This window comes from Scyliorhinus canicula, chromosome 14, assembly GCF_902713615.1.
Source record: "Scyliorhinus canicula chromosome 14, sScyCan1.1, whole genome shotgun sequence".
NCBI classification, from domain to species: domain Eukaryota; kingdom Metazoa; phylum Chordata; class Chondrichthyes; order Carcharhiniformes; family Scyliorhinidae; genus Scyliorhinus; species Scyliorhinus canicula.
The window spans coordinates 74,999,568-75,016,167 of NC_052159.1; the positions used below are offsets into that span (position 1 = coordinate 74,999,568).

At 43.6% G+C, this 16,600-nt stretch overlaps 1 protein-coding gene across 2 annotated transcripts in view; it reads left to right on the forward strand.

Moving 5' to 3' along the window:
- The window catches only part of lonrf2 (LON peptidase N-terminal domain and ring finger 2), a 53,906-nt gene that overhangs the window by 29,612 nt on the left and 7,694 nt on the right, over positions 1–16,600 (forward strand). For both annotated transcript variants that reach the window (XM_038818724.1, XM_038818725.1), the window contains exons 9-11: positions 593–751; positions 6,933–7,095; positions 15,614–15,763. In XM_038818724.1, coding sequence (XP_038674652.1) covers positions 593–751; positions 6,933–7,095; positions 15,614–15,763 — 472 coding nt within the window. The remainder of the gene's footprint in view (positions 1–592; positions 752–6,932; positions 7,096–15,613; positions 15,764–16,600) is intronic.

Consider the following 16,600-nt stretch of genomic DNA (forward strand, 5'->3'; position numbering starts at 1 on the left):
TTTTTCTTCTGCCTGCCTCCACTACTTTCAAAGTAGGCATCAAATTCTTTAGCTAACATGCTGGTCAACATGTCTGTTGTAATCGTGGAGGCTGCCATCACAGACACAGCCTCTGCCATATTGTCCATGAGGGAACTGCTTGACTCCTCCGAATCTGTTTATGAATATATTTCTGTAGGTTGCTTGTGTCCTTTCGTCTTCTTTGCAGTAGGTTAGGTGAATGAAGGGTAACTCCAAAACTGGTTGGATCTGATTCAATATTCTGACTTTATGTATTTCTGTGTATAAATTCATTATTTTTTTTTTAAAAGTTGGACACCATCTGGTGATCATTATGTAGACTCCTTTCACCCTGCATCTATAATTTTTAAGGTTTTCCACACCACTGATACTTAGTCTCATTTGATGCTTTGATTTAAAAAGAAATGTGCCAGTCAGTTCTCTAATTTAGTGTCAACTACTCACTCCCCTATGAAAATGTTTAAATGTTTCACATTGCAGCTTCTATTAACTTGGTCTTTCCAATTATTATGTTACAACCAGTTACCCAGCAAGTGAACAATGAGTAAAATGTTTTTATTTACTATTGTAGCCTAACTGAAGATGTTCCAATTTTTGTCTGCACAATGAGCTTCCCAACTATTCCATGCCCTCTTCATGTTTTTGAACCACGTTATCGGCTAATGATTCGCAGGTGTATGGAAACAGGAACCAAGCAATTTGGAATGTGCATTGGAAATGAGCTTAAAGGGTAAGAGATGCTGTGAGCGGGTGTGTGTCGCGGGGTGTGTTTGGTTCTCCAAGTATCCTAACCATTTTAACATGAGACCAATGGAGCTTATCTAGTTATTTATCTCTTGCTGTTGTGGGACCATTGTGTGCAAAATGGTGGTAACATTTGTTGATGTTATGATAGTGGCAACCCTTCAGAAATGTTAGTTTGGAAATGCAAAAAGCTCCACATATTCTTCCTGTTTCTAATCTTGTTTTGAGATCATAAGAACATAAGAACTAGGAGCAGGAGTAGGCCATCTGGCCCCTCGAGCCTGCTCCGCCATTCAATTAGATCATGGCTGATCTTTTGTGGACTCAGCTCCACTTTCTGGCCCGAACACCATAACCCTTAATCCCCTTATTCTTCAAAAAACTATCTATCTTTACCTTAAAAACATGTAATGAAGGAGCCTCAACTGCTTCACTGAGCAAGGAATTCCATAGACTCACAACCCTTTGGGTGAAGAAGTTCCTCCTAAACTCAGTCCTAAATCTACTTCCCCTTATTTTGAGGCTATGTCCCCTAGTTCTGCTGTCACCAGCCAGTGGAAACAACCTGCCCTCATCTATCCTATCTATTCCCTTCATAATTTTAAATGTTTCTATAAGATTCCCCCCTCATCCTTCTAAATTCCAACGAGTACAGTCCCAGTCTACTCAACCTCTCCTCATAATCCAACCCCTTCAGCTCTGGGATTAACCTAGTGAATCTCCTCTGCACACCCTCCAGCGCCAGTACGTCCTTTCTCAAGTAAAGAGACCAAAACTGAACACAATACTCCAGGTGTGGCCGCACTAACACCTTATACAATTGCAACATAACCTCCCTAGTCTTAAACTCCATCCCTCTAGCAATGAAGGACAAAATTCCATTTGCCTTCTTAATCACCTGTTGCACTTGTAAACCAACCTTCTGTGACTCATGCACTAGCACACCCAAGTCTCTCTGAACAGCGGCATGCTTTAATATTTTATCGTTTAAATAATAATCCCGTTTGCTGTTATTCCTACCAAAATGGATAACCTCACATTTGTCAACATTGTATTCCATCTGCCAGACCCTAGCCCATTCACTTAACCTATCCAAATCCCTCTGCAGACTTCCAGTATCCTCTGCACTTTTCGCTTTACCACTCATCTTAGTGTCATCTGCAAACTTGGACACATTGCCCTTGGTCCCCAACTCCAAATCATCTATGTAAATTGTGGGCCCAACACGGATCCCTGAGGAACACCACTAGCTACTGATTGCCAACCAGAGAAACACCCATTTATCCCCACTCTTTGCTTTCTATTAATTAACCAATCCTCTATCCATGCTACTACTTTACCCTTAATGCTATGCATCTTTATCTTATGCAGCAACCTTTTGTGTGGCACCTTGTCAAAGGCTTTCTGGAAATCCAGATATACCACATCCATCGGCTCCCCGTTATCTACTGCACTGGTAATGTTCTCAAAAAATTCCACTAAATTAGTTAGGCATGACCTGCCCTTTACGAACCCACGCTGCGTCTGCCCAATGGGACAATTTCTATCCAGATGCCTCGCAATTTCTTCCTTGATGATAGATTCCAGCATCTTCCCTACGACCGAAGTTAAGCTCACTGGCCTATAATTTCCTGCTTTCTGCCTACCTCCTTTTTTAAACAGTGGCGTCACGTTTGCTAATTTCCAATCCACCGGGACCACCCCAGAGTCTAGTGAATTTCGGTACATTATCACTAGTGCATCTGCAATTTCCCTAGCCATCTCTTTTAGCACTCTGGGATGCATTCCATCAGGGCCAGGAGACTTGTCTACCTTTAGCCCCATTAGCTTGCCCATCACTCCCTCCTTAGTGATAACAATCCTCTCAAGGTCCTCACCTGTCATAGCCTCATTTCTATCAGTCGCTGGCATGTTATTTGTGTCTTCCACTGTGAAGACCGACCCAAAAAACCTGTTCAGTTCCTCAGCAATTTCCTCATTTCCCATTGTTAAAACTCCCTTCTCATCCTCTAAAGGACCAATATTTCCCTTAGCCACTCTTTTTTGTCTTGTATATTTGTAAAAACTTTTACTGTCTGTTTTTATATTCTGAGCAAGTTTACTCTCGTACTCTATCTTACTCTTCTTTATAGCTTTTTTAGTAGCTTTCTGTTGCCCGCTAAAGATTTCCCAGTCCTTTAATCTCCCAGCAATCTTTGCCACTTTATATGCTTTTTCCTTCAATTTGATACTCTCCCTTATTTCCTTAGATATCCACGGTCGATTTTCCCTCTTTCTTCCGTCCTTCCTTTTTGTTGGTATAAACCTTTGCTGAGCACTGTGAAAAATCGCTTGGAAGGTTCTCCACTGTTCCTCAACTGTTCCACCATAAAGTCTTAGCTCCCAGTCTACCTTAGCTAGTTCTTCTCTCATCCCCTTGTAATCTCCTTTGTTTAAACACAAAACACTAGTATTTGATTTTACTTTCTCACCCTCCATCTGTATTTTAAATTCCACCATATTGTGATCACTCCTTCCAAGTGGATCCCTAACAATGAGATCATGAATCAATCCTGTCTCATTACACAGGACAAGATCTAGGACCGCTTGTTCCCTCGTAGGTTCCATTACATACTGTTCTAGGAAACTATCGCGGATACATTCTATAAACTCCTCCTCAAGGTTGCCTTGACCGACCTGGTTAAACCAATCGACATGTAGATTAAAATCCCACATGATAACTGCTGTACCATTTCTACATGCATCAGTTATTTCTTTGTTTATTGCCTGCCCCACCATATCGTTACTATTTGGTGACCGATAGACTACTCCTATCAGTGACTTTTTCGCCTTACTATTCCTGATTTCCACCCAAATGGATTCAACCTTATCCTCCATAGCACCGATGTCATCCCTTACTATTGCCCGGATGTCATCCTTAAATAACAGAGCAACACCACCTCCCTTACCATCCACTCTGTCCTTCCGAATAGTTTGATAAGGGCACATTATGCCAGTGATTATGCCAAATGCATAGTGGATTATGATAGTGCCAACCAAGGTTTTTCTATGATGTGTTGTTATCCCTGTAACCAAATTTGCCAAACTATCCCTAAATGAAGAAATTACCAAGAAGATTTCACTTTTTGTAACTTTATTGTTGGACACAAATTACAAGCAATGCAAAATGACCATTAATATGGGAAATTGATACTTCATGTGGAAAGGTATAATTTACTGTCACTACACCAACGATGGGTCTTGCAAATTCACAAGCACCTACATCACTCCTGCAGCTATGTGGCACTGCATACAGTTCCAAAGTTCTCTTAACTTGGCCTCTGATATGTAAGATCTCTTACTTTTCCACCCCATTAATCTGGCCCTTGTGTCACATCCTTCAGTAGCCGTATTAGATCAGAGATTGCTAGAGATGGTGCTGTTTACACATGTGCACACACACAGCTCTTAGTGATTGTGCCTCTCTGTCCTTGCCCTGCTGCAAGCCTATGCAAAATGTGGGAGAGATGTCCATGATATGAAGAATGTTGTACGTCTGGGCAGAGAACCTAGGAATAGATGTTGGGCACCAAAAGAGTACAATGTGGCCAAATACTAATCTAGTGTGCATCTAACTAAGTCCTGAATCAAAGAACAAAGAAAAGTACAGCACAGGAACAGGCCCTTTGGCCCTCCAAGCCTGTGCCGACCATGCTGCCCGTCTGAACTAAAAGCTTCTACACTTCCTGGGTCTGTATCCCTCTATTCCCATCCTATTCATGTATTTGTCAAGGTGCCCCTTAAATGTCACTATCGTCCCTGCTTCCACCACCTCCGGCAGCGAGTTCCAGGCACCGACAACCCTCTGTGTAAAAACTTGCCTCGTACATCTCTAAATCTTGCCCCTCGCACATTAAACCTATGCTCCCTAGTAATTGATGCCTCTACCCTGGGAAAAAGCCTCTGACTATCCACTCTGTCTATGCCCCATATAATTTTGTAGACCTCTATCAGGTCGCCCCTCCACCTCCGTCGTTCCAGTGAGAACAAACCAAGTTTATTCAACCACTCCTCATAGCTAATGCCCTCCATACCAGGTAACATCCTGGTAAATCTCTTCTGCACCGTCTCTAAAGCCTCCACATACTTCTGGTAGTGTGGCGACCAGAATTGAACACTATACTCCAAGTGTGGCCTAACTAAGGTTCTATACAGCGGCAACATGACTTGCCAATTCTTACACTCAATGTCCCGGCCAATGAAGGCAAGCATGTCGTATGACTTCATAACCACCTTCTCCTGCGTTGCCACTTTCAGTGACCTGTGGAACTGTACACTTAGATCTCGCTGACTTTCAATAATCTTGAGGGTTCTACCATTCACTGTATATTCCCTCCTTGCATTAGACCTTCCAAAATGCATTACCTCACATTTGACCAGATTAAACTTCATCTGCCATTTCTCCGCCCAAGTCTCCAAACGATCTAAATCCTGCTTGTATCCTCTGACAGTCCTCATCGCCATCCGCAATTCCACCAACCTTTGTGTCGTCTGCAAATTTACGAATCAGACCAGTTACATTTTTTCTCCAAATCATTTATATAAACTACGAACAGCAAAGGTCCCAGCACTGATCCCTGCGGAACACGACTAGTCAGAGCCCTCCAATTAGAAAAGCACCCTTCCATTGCTACTCTCTACCTTCTATGACCTAGCCAGTTCTGTATCCATCTTGCCAGCTCACCCCTGATCCTGTGTGACTTCACCTTTTGTACCAGTCTACCATGAGGGACCTTGTCAAAGGCCTTACTGAAGTCCATATAGACGACGTCCACTGCCCTACCTGCATCAATCATCTTTGTGATCTCTTCGAAAAACTCTATCAAGTTAGTGAGACACGACCTCCCCTTCACAAAACCATGCTGCCTCTCGCTAATACATCCACTTGCTTCTAAATGGGAGTAGATCCTGTCTTGAAGATTTCTCTCCAGTAATTTCCCTCCCACTGACGTAAAGCTCACCGGCCTGTAGTTCCCAGGATTATCCTTGCTACCCTTCTTAAACAAAGGAACACCATTGGCTATTCTCCAATCCTCCGGGACATTACCTGAAGACAGTGAGGATCCAAAGATTTCTGTCAAATCCTCAGCAATTTCTTCTCTAGCCTCCTTCAGTATTCTGGGGTATATACCATCAGGCCCTGGGGACGTATCTACCGTAATATTTTTCAAGACGCCCAACACCTCCGCCTTTTTGGATCTCAATGTGACCCAGGCTATCTACACACCCTTCTCCAGACTCGACATCCACAAATTCCTTCTCTTTGGTGAATACTGATGCAAAGTATTCATTTAGTACTGCGTCCATTTCCTCTGGCTTCACACATAGATTTCCTTGCCTATCCTTCAGTGGGCCAACCCTTTCCCTGGCTACCCTCTTGCTTCTTATGTACGTGTAGAAAGCCGTGGGATTTTCCTTGACCCTATTTGCCAATGACTTTTCGTGACCCCTTCTAGCCCTCCTGATTCCTTGTTTAAGTTCCTTCCTACTTTCCTTATTCCACTATATATATATATATATATATATATATACAGGAACATGTGGGTCCTGATTTCCTTTCAACTGACATTTGAAAGCCTCCCACATGTCAGATGTTGATTTACCCTCCAACATCCGCCCCCAATCTAGGTTCTTCAGTTCCCGTCTAATATTGTTATAATTAGCCTCCCCCCAAGTTACCCAACATTCACCCTAGGACCACTCTTATCCTTGTCTACCAGCACCTTTTAAAACTTACTGAATGTGGTCAGTGTTCTGCTCCTCTACTGAAACTTCTACCACCTGGCCGGGCTCATTCCCCAATACCAGGTCCATTACAGCCCCTTCCCTAGTTGGACTACCTACATAAACGTCACTAACGAGCAGACTAAAAATGGACCTAAAGAGGTTATCTGTTGGTAGCGCAGGTGTGTGCTGCAGTGTTCATTGTATCCTGGTTTGTAGTGACAGCCTCATCTTTTACTGGCATGATTATTAACCTTTTGCAAAGGGCTTCGGGGTTGTAGAAGTAGGATTATTTATCTCCTTTCATGTTGTTGGAATGCAGATGTTAACTTTATTGTCTACAACGCTTTTAGTGTTATATTTTGAATCTTAGTTTATGTACAATCCTTTTTATTTTTGTTCAGGTTTGCTGATTATGGCTGCATGCTTGAAATCCGGGATGTCAAGTTTTTTCCTGATGGTCGTTCTGTAGTTGATACAATTGGCAAGTGTCGATTTAAAGTTTTACGCCATGGCCAAAGAGATGGTTATAATACTGCCAACATTGAATATCTTGAAGACACAAAGGTAAATGTTTCGAGATTTATGTATAATTTATTCCTTCGTGACCCTAACGACTTAACGTCCCAGTTCAGAAACTAGTCCGGTGATGCTGGGTCTCAAATAATCCAAACTCCTTGAAACCAGTCATGGAAAACACAGCATTATTTTTTTCAATGAATGTGATGGAGTAGAAATAGTAATTGTGCTAGTTAGGTTCCAGTTTCCACTAAAATTTATTTGCATAATATGAGCATGACATTTTCCAGGAACAAGTGCTGTTGGGTAGTGTAAAAAGTATTCCTTAATGTAGATGAGTGTAATCTGAGGCAGTTTTAATTAATACAGCTGAGTAAAGCATGAGCCAATAAGTTATCACTGTCTTCAAACGATGGAGGACACAAAAGTTAATATGCAGGTGCAGCAAGCAGTTGATCAATGGTATGTTAAATTTCTGTACCCACCCTGTGTGTTAACTCTTCGTGTTCTTTGCAGAAGTGCACCCAAGTCTCTTTGAACATCCAACATTTACAAGTTTCACAGCTTTAAAAAAAAATCTGCTTTTCTATTCTTTACTACTGAAGTGAGTAACCTCTGACTTCCCCACATTATACTCCATCTACCACCTTGTTGCCACTCACTTGACCTGTCTATATCTTTTTGTAGCCTCTTTTATGTCCTCACAGCTTACTTCACGCCATTAGAAAAGTTTGTTGACAAAATAAAGTTAGGTGGAATGATCAACAGGGCCAACATTTTTTTCTGCTTAAGATGTAGAACTAGCTGCATCGTATTCTCTTTCACCCACTCCCCATACATGTACAGAATAAATTTTGTTATTTTTTAAAACATGTTTATTGAAAATGTTTAATTATAAACAAAATAGTATAAAACAATTAATTTAAGTTACAATGACAAAGAACACAACCAATCAAAAGCACTAATTAACTTAACCCTCCAAAACTAAACAAAATGCCTTAACTGACAGTAACTAACTCTTTAAAAAAGGAAATAAATGGCCGCCATCTTGGGTAGAACACTTCTACAGACACCCTAATCGTTTACTTGACCGTCTCCAAATGTAAGAACGACATGAGGTAGCCAAACCAAGCTGAGGAACGAGGTAGAGTAAGAGACCTCCACCCAAGCAGAACTTGTCTCCAGGCTATTAACGAGGCAAGGGCGAGCATATCTGCCTTCAACACCATCTGCAGCACCAACGAGTCTGATGCCCCGAAAATGGCCACCACGGACATTGCTTCAGAACGACATTAAGTATCTCTGAACATGGTGTTGAAGAAAGAGACTCAAAAGCTTACTAACTTGGGACAAGACCAACGAATGTGGTTAGCCAGCCACTGAAAACGACGCTCACACCTGTCCTCCACCATCGAGAAGAATCCACTCATCTTTGCCTTGGTCAGATGAGCCTTGCGAACCACCTTGAATTGGATCAGACTAAGCCACATGATGTGGTGTTGATCCTGTCGAGGGCCTCGCTCCATACCTCATCATCCAGAATGAGACTCAATTCACCCTCCCATTTCAGCTTTATCTCATTTAATGGAGCCGACTGCGCTGATGGGATCTGGCCATATATGCACTACATAATCCCCTCCTGACAGACCCAGCCAAAGACAAAATCCTCTTCAACAGGGAGGAGGGTGGTGTCAAGGGGAAAGAGGGAAAACCTTGTGTGAAAAATCATAAAAGTATCTGAACAGATTGGAACCAGGAAGTTGAATTTTCTCCGACAGGTCCTTTAGAGCTGGCAAATCTTCCCTTCACTAACCGGTCTCCAAACCCTTTCCCTTCCATGACCTAATCCAAACATGCTGGCAAAAAAAGTGATTATTGTAGATGGGGGCCAACATAGACATGGAACTGAGTTCAAAATGCTGTCTGAACTGCTTCCAGAACTACTGGATTAGAGGAAAATTTCACCAGAGAGAATGGCAACGATGCAGTTACTAATGTACCAAGGCTAGAACTCTTACAGGAGCTCTCCTCTGTTTTCCCAGTATGGAACCCAGATCATTGAACCACCCCAGTACTTTTTCCATATTGGCTGCCCAATAGTAAAATAATTAATTGGGAAAGTCAAGCCTTCTGACTGCCTATCTCTCTGGATCCCGTACGGATCCTGGGGTCTTACCCGCCCAAATAAATGAGGACACTAATTTATTAATTTTGACAAAGAAGGACTTGGAGAAAAGTGGGGAGACATTGAAAAATAAATAAAAATCTCGGGAGCACATTTCTCTTGTAGTCTAATCTTTGCCTGCCAAGGACAGGGAATGTCATCCCACTTCTGTATATTTGACCCTATTAACTAGTATAATTTAATTTATGAAGCGAGGCCCATCGTGGACCACACGAGTTCCTAGATAACCAGATCTGGCAAGATGAAAAGATAGTAACCCCAGGTAGACTCCTCCCGGGAGGTTTACCAGGAAGTATTTGCTCTTGTACAAATTCAACTTGTACTCCGAGAAGGAGCCAAAGCTCACAAGCAGCTTCAATATCTCCTCCATAATGAATACTGGGTCCATAAATATAAAACAGATCATCCTCTGCTCCACTCCTCCCTGCTTTATCACCTCCACTTACTGGAAGAATTTTGTGCTATGCCAAGCGGCTCTATTGCCAGAGCAGAATCATGAGTGGAGACAATGAACATCCCTGCATTGTGCCCCTATTCAGCGGAAAGAAAGAAGCCAGAATTCAAAACTTTATTGCAAACACTAGCAGTGGGAGCCCTATACAATAAACAAACCCAGGATGTAAACTCCAAAGAGACTTCTTCACCCTTTCAAATGCCTTTTCAGCGTCTAGGGAAACGATCAGCTCCGGATCGGGCACGTAGGAGAGGACAACATTTAATAGACAATGTATATTGGCTGACAATTGCTAACCCTGCCTGTCTGATCTTCCAAGATCACCTCTGGGAGTCAGGGCTCTAACTCCAGTACCAGCACTTTTGCAAGTAACTTAGCGTCCGCATTTAAAGGTGAATGGGTCAGTATGACCCACACTCTGTAGGGTCCTTGTCTTTCTGAAGGATCAAGGAAATAGAGACCCACGCAAGTTAATGGGCAACGGACCTCATAACAAGGAGTCATTAAACACATTTAAATGGGATCACTTGTTCCGCAAACTACTTGTAAAACTCAATGGGGAAACCATCAGGGCCAGGAGCTTTACCCGCCTGCATCAACCCAATGCATTTCCTAATTTTCTCTGGGTCCAACAGGGATTCCAACTCTTAGCGCCTCTCCCTCTTCACCACTGGGATGGCTAACCCATCCAGAAAATCAGACATGGCCAAACTCTTTTATGGGGGTTCTAATGTACAGGATCCTGATAAAATGTTTCAAAAGCCGCATTGACCTGAGGCAGGGCGGAAACCAGGCTGCCACTCTAGTCCGTACCGGCAAAATCTCCCAGCAAACCACCTGCCGTCTCAGCTGGTGAGCTAAGAGGCGACTGGCCTTCTCCCTGTGTTCATCAAATACAACCCTTGAAGGTTGCAGCTGGTCCACTGCCTCATCCGTTGTGTCCGCAGCTTTTTTGTACTTGCCAACAACTCTGGGGTTGGGGTAAGTGAGTACTGATGGTCAACCTCGAGGATGAGTCCACCAGCCTCTGCTGCTCCACTCCTGCTGTTTATTCCATGTGCAGTTTGTAGGAAATTATCTCCACCCCCCCCCCCCCCCCAGAACCTGGATAACCACCTTGAGGGCAACAGCATAGGAGATGAGATAGACTCACTTTTTCATTAAAATTTAATATATTCCTCAATGGCAGTGGACATACATTCACAATCTCTTGTTCGCTAAACACTATCCAATCTCCATGGTGGTCACTGAGAGGGACCTGATTCTAGTGCCAAAGAAACAAAATGAGGGGTATGGTCTCAAATCACCAGTGGGAGGAGAGACTTCACCACGAACAAGTCGATATGCGAGTAGACCTGGTGCACATGGGAGAAATGTCACCCGGGTGCAAAAAACCGTTGTCACCCGGGTGCCCCACCATCTGCTCCATGAAAACCAGGAACATCCTGGCCACCCTTGATGGAGTCAGAAATTTGGGCCTGGATGAATCCATCCTGGGGTCCAGAACACTATTCCCCCCCCCCCCCCCCCCCCAAAAAAAAACCCAAAATCAGCTGCTGCAAATCCAAAACCGGGTGGAGGCCAGCAGCCTGTTTATATAATTAATATTATCCCAGCTTGGAGCATAGACATTAACCAGGACCACTGAGGTGCCTGCCAAAGATCCACAGACAATAACATATCTGCCATTGGGGTCAACCAATATCTTAGCAGCAGAAAACTGAACCCTTTTATTGATTAAAATTGTGCATATCGGGCCCTCTCAACAAAGCCCAAATGAACAACTTGTCCCACCCACCCTTTCCACAACCTTATCTGGCCTCTGACCTGCAAATGAACCACTTGCAGAAATACCACATTGGATTAAAACAATTTTAAAATAAATTTAGAGTATCCAATTTTTTGTTTCCCTATTAAGAGGCAATTTAGCGTGGCCAATCCACCTAACCTGCACATCTTTGGGTTGTGGGGGTGAAACCCACGCAGACATGGGGAGAATGTGCAGATTCCACACAGACAGTGACCCAGGGTCGAGATTCGAACTTGGGTCCTCCGCGCTGCAGTCCCAGTGCTAACCACTGCGCCACATGCGCCCAGGATTTAAAACTTTTAAGGTGGGGCAGCACGGTGGCACAGTGGTTAGCTTTGCTGCCTCACTGCGCTGAGGTCCCAGGTTCGATCCCGGCTCTGGGTTACTGTCAGTGTGGAGTTTGCACATTCTCCCCGTGTTTGCGTGGGTTTCACCCCCCACAACCCAAAGATGTGCAGGGTAGGTTAATTGGCCACGTTAATCATAGAATTTACAGTGCCGAAGGAGGCCATTCAGCCCATCGAGTCTGCACCGGCTCTTGGAAAGAGCACCCTACCCAAGGTCAACACCTCCCCCTATCCCAATAACCCAGTAGCCTCACCCAAAACTAAGGGCAATTTTGGACACGAAGGGCAATTTATCATGGCCAATCCACCTAACCTGCACATCTTTGGACTGTGTGAGAAAACCGGAGCACCTGGAGGAAACCCATGCACACATGGGGAGGATGTGCAGACTCCGCACAGATAGTGACCCAAGCCGGAATCTAACCTGGGACCCTGGAGCTGTGAAGCCATTGTGCTATCCACAATGCTACTGTGCTGCCCTAAATTGCCCTTTAATTGGAAAAAAATAATTGGGTACTCTAAAGATATATTTAAAAAACTTTTTAAGGTGATCAAATGCCCTCTCCCTTTTCACTGGGCCATTCAACGCCCCTGACATTCCAGGTGACCAATCTAATTAGAGGCCTCCTGCCTCCCCTTGATCCGGATTCAGCGATTTTCACCAAGAGGGATTATCCAACAGTTACTTAAGAGTAGCAACCAGGCCCCTCCAAGATGGCTGCCAAACCCACTAACCAGATTAAACAAAGAAATCTGTACTCGCCATGAGCAAAATACCCCTCCCATTCCTGCCCACAGAGACTACTACATCCAAATACACCTACAAAAAACAGTAAGGTGAATATAAACTACTAAAACCAACTTCGAGCCTCAAATAGAACAATAACACTAAGCTGTTTATCTAAAATCGAACTAATATAATGAGCTGTAGTCAACCCCTCAGCGTTGCTCCTGTTAGCTAACTCATTGGCTAACAGGGTGGCTCTGCGCAGAGTGAAGAAAATGCTTACAGAAAAAGATCCCTTAATGAAATGAAATGAAAATTTAATGAAAATTGCTTATTGTCACAAGTAGGCTTCAAATGAAGTTACTGTGAAAAGCCCGTAGTCGCCACATTCCGACGCCTGTTTGGAGAAGCTGGAATTGAACCCATGCTGCTGGTCTGCCATGGTCTGCTTTAAAAGCCAGCTCTTTAGACCTGTGCTAAACCAGCCCCTAACAGCGAGCTATATATTTTCACAATAGTTAGAACAAACCGAACAAAACTCACACAAAACTGAACCCCCTACCCAAACCTAACTTGATAAACAAGAAAAATGCAAACATGAACAAGGAACCCGAACAATTCCACATATTAACAATATCCAAATATCCCCAATATCCAAAAACCTCAATCACCTCCACCACTCCAGCCCATGCTTCTTTTACGAAGGTATCTGCCTCTATCGACACATAAAAAAATATTTTTCCGCAAAAGTCACTCCTAGCCATGCCGAGTACACCACCCCAAACTGACTCTGCTTTTATACAGGGCGGCTTTGGCCTTGGAACGCCGCCTGCTTTGCCAGCTCCGCTCCCACATACTGGTAAAACCCGATGGCATGGCCGTCCCATTTGTAATCGAATACTCCCTTGACCATTTCTGGACCCGCTTGAAAGCTGTGAAATTTCACGATTACTGCTTGTGGTGGTTCGCCGGAACGAAGCTTCTGTTGAAGTGTCTGGTGGGCTCAGTCCAGTTTGGGAGGGGATATCGGTCTACCGTCCCCCACCATCTTCCCAAACATCTTCGCAAAATGCACTTGTGAGAGTTGGGCTTTCCATCCCCTCTGGAAGCCCCACTATTTGGATATTCTGCCTCCTGGAGCGAATTCTCAATCGGTCACTTCGCTTTTGGTGCTTTAATTGCCTCGGTCACAGAAACTTCTCCGCTTATCATGTTGCTGTGTGCCTTCACCATTTTGTTGGTCCTCTCCAATGCTAAATGAGATGGGTGCCAAGGCCTCTTCCATTGATTTGCGGAAATCCCCTAACACAACCCGCCAGGGTTTGTCAAATTGTGCTGTCAGGGGCAGGTAAGCATCTCGGCCGTTAGTGGAGTGGCCAGAGTCACCGAGGCTGCCTTCCACTAATTTCTCCACCGAGCCCAAGAGGCCTCAGTCGCCGAACTTCTGCTTTCAAGCTTTTTCCACCTGGGTTTTCTAGCCATTTCACCTAATGTAGGTGCCTTATCCCATTAAACATGTGAATTTTTGAACAAAAGTCCCCCCTGAAACTAAGCAAAAAGGACTAAAAGAGTAGTACCTAGTGTTCGCATTCTGAGTTCTTGTGTCATTTCTGTTGCATATTAGTCTTCCCCCAAAGTTAATGTGATGCTAAATTGTGGCTATCTTTATGCTGAATCTTTATCACATGTAGAAAGGGAGATTCTGGTGAGCTAGAGTCAATTCCGATTCCCTAAGGTGAAAGATAATCACCACCTTGCAATCGAACAATAATGTGCAGAATGTCCCAATTGAGGTAAAATTGGTCCCATGGTGCCTCACTCGAGGGCACACGTGTGTTGTGTGTGTTGGTGTCTTTAAACTATCTCCTGACTCTAGAGATGCCAAACAGATGGGTTGGTGATTCAGGACTTAAGGAAGCAGTGAGCAGAAGGGTTGATGACTCTGGACTCGAGAGTTGGCGAGTCATGAGAGGTGAAAAGTGGGAGGATTTGGGAGGGAAGTGGTGAGCAGAACCCCCTCCCCGCACACTTTCTCCCATTCTGTAAATCCTCTCATTCCTGATGCGCACACTATCCTTGCCAGTCAGTTAATGTGAGTAGTAAACAGCTGCACCTCTGCTGGGGTAACACAAGCCAAGCCCAGAATTGTGCCTCGGGTTCAAATATTTGTGGTCTCTCGTGGTCTCTCTGAAACCACTCACCGTTTTGCAGCGAGTCGGGCAAACTCCTTGAATAGCACCTCCAGTTAACCATCTGCCATTTCCAGAGCACGCCCATTGAGCTGGCAACCAATCTTCTAATGCCACATAGCCAGGCTGGTCACACTGACTGGGATCAGCAAATGTATGTGCCGTCATGGCTTCATGGAAGTGTTGATAGTTGGCGCAGAAGAATTTTCTTATGCCATGTGAACAGCGTTAATCAAGTCTGCAGCACTTGATGGGTTGGTGCATGGCCAGGCAGGAGTGCAGTTTAAAGGGGACTTGGATCACGAAACTCTCCTTATTTCCTCCTTTTACCTTAAATTATAGAGGCAGTCCCAAAGCACAACAATCATACAAACTTCATATGTGTAACATTAAACTGAGAAAATTGGTGAAGTCCCACCTGTATCGTTTGGGGGTAATGATTCTGATTGCACATTTTTCAATAAATGAATGAAGTATCCCACAGCACAACTGGAGTATGCTTTTTTTCACTAAAAGTTGAGTTGAGATATAGCAAATTTGCAGCAATTGAACGTGTGACTGGAGACATCAAGTTTTCTTTTGTTTTGAAGTGCATTTTATTGGCTTGCCACCCAACCCTGTTGCTCACTGCTTTCCTCCAGTCCTGAGTAAGATTAAGATTAAATTATATGATATTTGAATAGTTTCGCGAAGTTGGAGTACAGTATGCTAATGACTTCCAATATAGATACAGGGTGAATGTTTTTAAGCTGATGTTACTATTATTTCCAATTGTGGAAAAAATGCTTCAAGTACAATGTTACCAAATGTTATTCTACCTTTTTAAGATTGGTTCATTATCTTGATTCCAACAGGTAGAAGGAGAGGCGTATCATGAACTTGTCTGTTTGTCTGACTCTGTCTATGACCAAGCTTTCACTTGGTTCAGTTCCCTCAAGGACAATATGAGAACTCAAATTCTGAATCATTTTGGACCAATGCCAGGAAAGGAGCCAATACCTCAGGTAAATGTGATTGAACAATACACATACCTATGTGGAGGTCCACATCATTTAGCAATTATTGAACTGACAGTGAGTTCCATAGCAGTTTCTTTCTTGTGAAGTAAATAGGATATGGGTGGTGTAGCCACAAAATAAGAGGGATGCAAATATTTTTCCAACCCTAAACAATGGCCCAGATTTTGTGGTCAGGGTAGAGGCAAGGCTGTCGTGCTCTCTTTGCTGACAGCTCCCACGTTTTCTCAGACTTGAGCACTGTCCAGGTGAGCACTTATTGTCCATCTCTATTGCCTTTGAGAAGGTGGTAGTGAGTCACCTCTTTGAACCTATGCAGTCCCTATGTTTTTGATACTCCCAAGTGCTATTGGATAGGGAGTTCCAGGAACATCAATATAGTTCCCAGTCAGGATGGTGTGTGACCTGCAGCATTTACCCATGTCCTTTCTGCCATTGTTCTTCTGGGTGATAGAGGTGCTGGGTTTGGAAGGTACTTACAACTTGTGCTATTGAAGGAGCAGTAAGTTGCTGCAATACATCCTATAAATGGTGCACACAATGCCACAGTGGTGGGGGTAGAAAAAAAAATGTTCTGCCTGTTGAACAGACTGGTGTTGCGCTTCTTCAATATTGGCGTGTTGCTCAACCAGGCAGACAGTGAGTATTCTATCACATTCTTTTATTGGCATTTCTCCTTTATAAACAGTTGTGTGTGTGTGTGTGTGTGTGTGTGTGTGTATATATACATTACATTTTTCTTGCGCGCACTAATTTACTTTTTTATATAGAGAGGTTTATTTTGTCCTTCGTTCAACTGACCATATGTACATTTTGCTGCCCTCT